Here is an 8,513-nt window from a genome sequence, read left to right as displayed (position 1 = left end):
GTACATGTAAAACTTAACCCCTTTAGTGATGTATGCAGGTGTACCTAAAATAAAGATTGACTCTATCACAATGTCCCATGAGGTAAAAGCAACCCGCAGCACTATGCAAGGAGAATTCATTTTCCAATTGTCATGCAGTTAAAATAATAATAATGATTAGAACAATGTTATCATTTGAGCTCCTTTTCTCGGATAAGATGGCTTTGGGCAACAAACGCCACACAGTTATTCACAATATAGAGCTAATGTGGTATCAGGTTCCACGCTGTGCACCTCAGTCTCTGGGATAATCACAGCGTAATGATGCTAATCAAGAGTCAAACAGGAGAACCATTCAGAACCATTCAGCCTTAATGTGCTGTAATCCTGCTTAAAGCCTCCACATATCCTTCTTTATGGTCTGAAGTGGGCCCCGGTGGGCCATTAGAGAGCAGCGAGGACGACCACGCTCCCGTCCCAGGAGAGGGGGGGGGGGGTGAACTCTGACCATGGAACAAGATGAAGTCACAGAGGTAATGTACTGTAGCTCCGAGGTGTAAGGGCTGGGAAACAGTTTGGTTTTATATATTTGGGATCATTGCAGACTTCCTTGGACTTTAAATTGTTCAGTATGTCAGAGGAGATAAGTGCTTATCGCTGGAAAAACATCATAACCTATCTGTAAAACAAAAAAAGGATTAACTTCGTCCTGATTGAAGCAGGCGTGTGAAGTTTATAGTGAAAGCTCTGATCTCTGTAACCATTAGCATCACCTTCACTTGTGCAACTGACCTTATTATTCACACAAGCGGAATACACACTGATGTTGACAGAAACAGGAATGGTAACTATGGGGAAAGCTCTGCCAAAAAACAATGATTTTTGAAAAATATTTCTTGAGATTCTTGGATTTTAACTGAACAAAAAACACACATAGGCCTACTCTTTTTGATGTGGGGTGCATTGTGGGTCAGCACTATTTACCAAAATGCAGAATACTGTTTTTAGGTGTTCTTTTTGTTGTATTTGACGTGTACCCGTAGAACATTTTAAAATACAGTATACTCAGTTAATATACTTAATGCAGGACTGTCACATTTAGAGCTGTAGTGGTTGTCAGTTGATCCAAAGCCAGCCATGCAACATCATATTTTTTTGCAACAATCTTGACGATTAGTTAGTCAGCCATTGTCCAGGATAAAGACCACGACATGTGAGAGTAATTTGAGCAGGGTTGTGTTTCGGACTGGTTGAAGGAGGATGACACCTTCACCATTTTCTGACATTTTAAAGACAAACAGTTATTGAATAAGAAAATGATCTGCAAATGCACCAATGAGGAAAATAATACAGTGGTATTGTCATTAGTCTCCAGGGTATGGCTTGAAGCTTGTGAGTCCAAATTGATCCTGTTGTTATAACAACGATCAAACCACACCCTCTCTGAGCTGATAGTTTGATGTTCTGATGTCTGATCAAACAATACATCCCTGTCAATCAACAGCGATTGCCTCCACAGTTTCTCTTCAGAAATAAACAGCCATGGAGAACAGAGTATGATACAGAGACAAAGAACAGGGAGGATAACAATTGAACATGATTGCGTCAAGGGGAACGTCATTATCGTCACTAGATGAACACCTGTGTGTCTCTGCTGATGGTGAGACGTCAAAAAATGGTGCGTTCGAGTACAGCTGGAAAATAGTATTCTCCACGAGTGACAACCAGTTGCAACACTCACGCGATTTGATATTCTCTCTCACACACACACACACACACACACACACACACACACACACACACACACACACACACACACACACACACACACACACACACACACACACACACACACACACACAATATCCTTATAATTATTTGTAAGTATTTCTGTTTTTATTAGTCTTATTCACTTAAAATATCACTATTTGGATGTCCTTTACGCCAATATCTCATGTTTAGACGTTCATATTGTGACTGGTAGGCCTATACCTGTGCTTAAAAAAAAGAAAACGCCATGGCTCCTGACCCACACGCACCTTGCTGAGGCCCTCCAGCAGCTCGGTGTGTTCCAGAAACTCCCACAGAGCCCTGCAGCCGCTCCTGGATCAGGTTATACTGAGGCGTTTACAGCTGTTTCCTCTCCTAATACAGGACGACACGCTGAGAGCTGCAGCACAACAGCAGAGACACAACGCTGCCTGCACGGCCTTTACACATAGACTTGATGACAATTAACACTGACATAAATAACGACTTTATTAGAATGAAATTGTATTATTTCCAAAAATCCTAAACGCATCTGAATGGGACTGAAATGAACGACATGAAGCTGATTTTATGACCGTCGTCCCCTCGGGGTTGTTTTTGTTTATTTCTATGGAGATGTATTTATTGTTGTTCTATGTCTATGATGACCTTGAGGGCTATGTTATTTATTCTGTCCCTTGTATAATTTGCTTTCATATATTTGTAATAGCCATTACATTTTTTTTTAATGTTAAAATATTGTATAACCTCTTTTTCGTTAGGATTTTTATATCAGAAAACAATTATCGAATAAAAAAATGCTTCTTAAATAGGAACATCTTTAAAGATGTATTTATTATGTCAAGTATCTGTGCTTTTGTGTTGTACTAAACGTTGTTTTACTAATCGAAAATAAAATAAATACAGTAAAACAATTCTTCCCTGGTTTCAAATCAAATGTTTTTATTTGTATTTGTTGAAAACACACCCAATTCGCATCAACAAAAGCAATTAATTTAAAGCTATTTACATGGAGAGATGATCGGTAACGCCATACAGCACTGTAACAGATTACATGTTGTGGATCATTGCTGCAGTTGTTAGCATCACCTTCTCCGGTTCTACGGAGGCCGAACCGGATACTTTCCCTGATATTCGCCGCATGCGGAGCGCGGTGAAATGATGTGGTGATTAATGACAGAAAGGCTGACCTTTACCGAGGAGGAGTTTCCCTCTGCTTTGATTTTATCGAGCTAAAGAATGACACGAACACTGCACATTCACCCTCCTGGTTATTAATAATGTGATTTAAATATGTAAGAAAGGCCGACATGTTGGTGCAGTTTGATACATTTGCTCATCACAAAAGAGAATATTATTCCGGTAAAGTGGCTCCATGTGCGCAATACCTTTTGGAGCTCGGTGATAGGAGGTAAAAGCGAAGCGAATCATCCAATTAAATCCCTCAAGAGCTGGTGATTGATGATGTCAGCTGCCCTGCTTCTAATTAACGTTTAAATTAAGCAACACAAAAAAAGTTCCTGACCATAGCTGCTTCAATTCAGGCCTGAAAGCTCATTGGATCGTTTGGAGAGGTCTTGGGGTTATTCACATTTAAACTTCATTTGAGGTTAATAATCTACAGCAGCGTGGGTGCAGATGGTCCTCAGTGCCCGGCTCAGTTTTATGTAAAGGACATGACATTTGTAGAATTAAAGGTGAAATATAATCAGTAGGTTTTGCAATTTCTTATAATAAGACATGCCTCAGTGTGGGTGATAGAGGCCTGCAGGGATAATGTACAATTAAAAAAATCCAGGAGAACTATTATTTTAACCTCTATTAGATCAAACACTGCAGTCAAAATAAAGACATTTTTTGTATATTAAATCATCCCTGCCATAGCAGTAAAACAAAAGTCATTTATTTTACATAATGACTGTCTTTTTGCAGTAAATATGCACAAGGTGTATTGTAGGATTTTATTTTTTTATTTAGCCTTTATTTATACAGGTGTAAAATCTCATTGAGACACAAGGTCTGTTCAGTGGTAACACACAACGTTACAGACAGACTAAACACAGAGGCAACACTCAAATACAACATCGTAAAAAAAGTAGTCATAGTAGGATAATTACAGTTTGCAGCGTTATCCCTTTAATATGTAAACTCATGTTGAATTCACGTGTAAAACCCCCATCTTCCGGATATTAATATCTACTCCAACTGTTATCAAAACGGTGCTCGTTTCCGTCCAAAATGCACACATTTAATGTATCCCCCCAAAATCCTGCTCGTTATGGAGAAATATATATTCAAAGCATCCACAAAGGAGGGACCTCCGAGGTAGCTAATAGAATTTCCTGCTGTTTTATAACTCTGTCCCTACACCAATGTCACCATATGCTCCTGTTGGCACAAGCCTCTCCACAGTGGCTTCCTGGGCGGCAAGGCTGCATCCAAATGGATCAGAATAATGTGATTTAAGAAAACATTCCCCAGTGTTACATCAGAAATTGGCACATGCATTATAAATCACCTGCTAAAATATGAGTGGAATTTAGAAGCTTTATTTTCAGATGTTTTTTTATTTTTCATTTCGAGAAGAAATGTGTTTCATTTGCGTTGTTCTAATCACTGCCAATTGGATATTTCGTTCTGCATGCCGGTTCTATGCAATCTCTAAAATGCATTATAACGAATAATGTGGCGACAACACCTAAATGTGTTCAATTTGACGAGCCTGGAATAAAAAAAGGTGTGTTTCCTCTGAGCAGACGTACCTGCTGCTCTCGGCGTCCAGCTCGTCCCCGTTTAGTCTCTTATCCGTTTCTCTCTGTACATCCTACCCCCCCCCCCCCCCCCAACAAAAACTGGATAAACAAATTCAGCTTTGAAATGTTGTGATTATTTTGTTATTTTTATTTTGTGGGTCTTTTAATCTAAAGTATGATGTGAGTAGAAGAGATAAGACCTTTCCAATATCTCCAGGTAAATGACATTGAAAAATAAATACAATAAATTCAAAAAATATATTTGTATTCTCAGGCTACATATCTGCTGCCATAAAGACATAACAAAAATGCTACACAGATATATCCGTAGATGGGCTCATTGCTGCTATTTTAGGACAAATTCCAATGCAATAAAGCTCCCTCGTGCGCAAAGTACGAATTACCACAAAAACGACAAAATGAAAATGGCTTCAGATATTTTTTTGGCTGGGTGTTCCTCCAAACTTTTCCATAATGCAGAGATGCTGGTGGCAGTATTTTAATAGCCGTCAACTCTCCCTTTCTTACAGAACACACCAGCAGAGGGAAACAGATGCATAAACATTCAGGACATCTTCCTCCTCGGCAGCAGCTGACTCCTCCTCTCTCCCACGTCCAATTAGTTATTACGGTCCGGCCCTTTAAGACGCAGCAGCGGGTCAGCAAGTAGTGTAGTGTTTCTCTAATTGAACTTCGCCCAATCAACAATAACTCGTTAGCAGGCGCTTTCTTTTTCTTGCAACCTGAGACAGCTTTTTTACCCTCGCAGGGCTTCATCCCCTCCAGTCTGTTACTTCCTAAAGATCTACATGGAGCTTGGCAGAGGAACTGCGACTCTCTGAGGGGGAATACAGTCCGGCTGCCTTTACAACTACACCCGAAGCATGGTGATTCTGGGGGAAAGCTCTCAGGCGAGCTAAGTTGCGGTTTTAAAGTGTGAACACATACAGGGGGGTCTACATCGAGCAGCAGAGGAAACACTTGTGGACGCGTCAAACTGCCATTTGAATGATATAATAAAGTGTTGTGGAAGTAGCGATTCTTCGGGACTGCGATGACCTCCAGTAAAGACATGAAGGCAGGTTCTGTGTTGCAGTCCAGCGGGGAGGAGAGGAGACGGGCTCCCCTGGATCAGCTGCCGCCGCCGGCGAACTCCAACAAGCCTTTAACGCCGTTCAGCATCGAGGATATTCTGAACAAACCCTCGGTAAAGAAGTCTGTTGCGAGTATCTGTCCGCCCAGAGTGCTGGAGAAAGTGACGGGCTCCAACTCTGCGAGGAACGGGATCACCACTCCCTCCTCGCCGTTGTGCGCGCTGGAGGAGCTCGCGAGCAAAACGTTTAAGGGTCTGGAAGTCAGCGTTATCCAGGCAGCAGAAGGTAAACACTTTTTCTTCATTTAAAAGGTTCATTTTTAAGATTTAAAACTGTTTTTAAAGAGAACATAATCACAGCTGCCATTAGGGCTAGCTGGGTTTGTTTTGGTTTTAAATGTGGACATGGTAAAACAGCTGTAAAGGAATGCGTAAAAGTGTATGCAAATAAATCAAAACAGCCCTATATACATTTAAATGTGCTAAAACTGGCTTATATACACGGAGTGTTGTCAAAAGCTAATTCAGACATTATGGCCTACTCCTTACAATGCTATGTTGGATGAAAGCAAGAATAAACATACATAACACACTATGTAAATGAATATGACACAGTACAACTCTACAAGTTCTAATATGGTTACATCCTTTTTAACTAAATGTGCAATATGGATGATTTAATTCACTTATTTTCAGTATTATTTTAGATTTTTGTTATATTCCTAAATCATGTAATATTCTTCAGTTGTGTTTTTCATTATGCACCCTTCCGATATTGGAAATTACATTACGTTGACGTTTACACAAATTGTTCATTTATAAATGTTATGTTTGTTTTGACTAGTAGCTACTTGTGCTTTAAAATAAGCCACCAGGACAAGCAACGTTCTTAGATGTTGTCTTTTGAAATCAAGTCAAATAAATACAATATGTTGCTTTACGGAAAAAAAACAAAGCCCAGCATGTAATCTAAAGGCAGGCCTGCAGACAGTGCTCTCTGTTTCAGCTGTAGTTTTTGTGGGGAGAGTATTTTACGGCTGTTTCATTCCTCTTATGTTTTCCTTCTCTCCAAGGTCGCGAACACGTGAACGCTTTCGGCCAGAGACAGACGTCGAAAAAGAGGAGAAAGTCGCGGACAGCCTTCACGAACCACCAGATTTACGAGCTGGAGAAGAGGTTTCTGTACCAGAAGTACCTCTCCCCGGCCGACCGAGACCAGATCGCGCAGCAGCTGGGGCTCTCCAACGCGCAGGTCATCACCTGGTTCCAGAACCGCAGGGCCAAGCTCAAGCGGGACCTGGAGGAGATGAAAGCGGACGTGGAGTCGCTAAAGAAGATCAACCCGCAGACCCTGGAGAAGCTGGTCACCATGGACAGCATTGAGGAGGGCGAGGGTCCCGACGCCCGGTCCCCCAGTATCTCCCCCACCTCCACAGGACTCCGGGCCTTCCCACAGTCCCCCTCCTCCTCCAGAGACCAAACTACGGATGAGTTCTCGGAGGACGACGAGGAAATCGAGGTGGACGATTGACAGTAGAGGAGATTTTCATAAGCAGCAACAAAAAAGAATATTAAAAAAAGGGGGCATTTTTTTTCTTCCCAAACTTTTGCACGGATATTAACAAAAAAGGAGAATATATACACAAGACATTTCAGGATTTTTCTCTCCTCTTTTCTTTTTTCTCCATTTTAATTTATTAATCGGACTTGTAAAGCTTTCCAAGTCTGTCGTTTAAGTTTCACAATATGTGAGGAATATTTTTCCTTTCAGACTGTACAGATGGTACAGTAAGAAAATTGTGCAAACATTTTTAATTGTTCATGTTTTTAAAAGTTGTGCAATTGTTTTGTGTCATTTATCTTCTGTTAAAGGAATTGGATGTGCCAAATATTTAAATCACCATTTGTTTGGATTGTTTTACGCACAATAGAGGTCGGGGTGTCAGTCCATCCCTCCTCATGTGTGCAAGTATTATTTCTTCTGAGCGAAATGTGTCTCTGCAGCATGCAGGCCTGCAGCGCATCATAACGACTGCAAACTTTTCCAAGCTCTGAGTTGTGTAAATAGATCAGACATCCTATGCGATAATTTTATTGTAACGTTCTATTTAATCAGCATCTATGTAAATAAAGGTTATATGATATTTGAAGAAGCTCTCGGCGCTATTGGATGTGTGATTGTGCAAACAAATATACGATAACATACCGATACTAAATCCTAAAACTAAAAAGGAAGACACATTGGGATGTCTCACTGCAGGAATATTATAATGATATTTACGATATTAGCTAAAAATGTGGTGAACGATATGTAAAGCTCAATCCCTTAAGGAGTTAATAATAATATGTTAAAATGACTTGTGACGAAAAAGGCAATCTATAGGAATGCAATGAGATGAAGCTAATTTCCTATTTTATAACAAAATAATAGAATAGGGGATTTGTCCTGAGAAATAAAACCAAAACATAGAATAATATTATGAATGTTAAGATGCCCTGTGATGACTACAATCTATAGGAATGCAATGAGATACATCCACGTTGATTTACTATTTTTATAAGAATATAATAACATAGGGGATTTGTCCTGAGACACAAAGCCAATACATAATATAGTAACCCCCCCACCCCCCACAGAAAAGTGCCCTGCTTGGTTAAAAGTTGCCCTTTTGAATAATTGACCCCTGCTTTCAGCCCTGAAGTACCACGACTTCAATTAGCTGCCGTCCATCGCCTTCATTCCCATTCTTTTGACCTGCCTTTGAATGCATCTTGTCACAAGACGGTCCGGGTCTGGCCGCGGTGTTGAGAAAAGCTTCAGCCATATGCTTTCTCTTCGTCTTTAACACAACTATGGACATGATTGATTAGGTTAACCCGCCTTTGCCTTACATAAAACAGCTTCCACAGAGCCAATA

General features: G+C 40.4%; 1 protein-coding gene across 1 annotated transcript; it reads left to right on the top strand.

Moving 5' to 3' along the window:
• The first annotated feature begins 5,164 nt into the window (after positions 1-5,164).
• On the top strand, positions 5,165-7,739 carry lbx2 (ladybird homeobox 2). Its single transcript, XM_034093356.1, has 2 exons — positions 5,165-5,881; positions 6,669-7,739. Exons 1-2 carry the CDS (start codon positions 5,557-5,559, stop codon positions 7,124-7,126), a joined length of 783 nt encoding a protein of 260 aa, XP_033949247.1. The 5' UTR covers positions 5,165-5,556; the 3' UTR covers positions 7,127-7,739.
• The last annotated feature ends 774 nt before the right edge of the window (positions 7,740-8,513 follow it).

Source organism: Pseudochaenichthys georgianus, chromosome 10, assembly GCF_902827115.2.
Source record: "Pseudochaenichthys georgianus chromosome 10, fPseGeo1.2, whole genome shotgun sequence".
Taxonomy (NCBI): domain Eukaryota; kingdom Metazoa; phylum Chordata; class Actinopteri; order Perciformes; family Channichthyidae; genus Pseudochaenichthys; species Pseudochaenichthys georgianus.
The sequence above is the reverse complement of the archived record's forward strand: the minus strand, read 5'-3'. Positions and strand labels throughout refer to the sequence as shown.

Coding starts and splice junctions, on each gene's coding strand:
- lbx2 (XM_034093356.1), top strand. CDS start 5,557: ATGACCTCCAGTAAAGACATGAAGGCAGGTTCTGTGTTGCAGTCCAGC. Junction 5,882..6,668: donor CGTTATCCAGGCAGCAGAAG/GTAAACACTTTT, acceptor CTTCTCTCCAAG/GTCGCGAACACGTGAACGCT.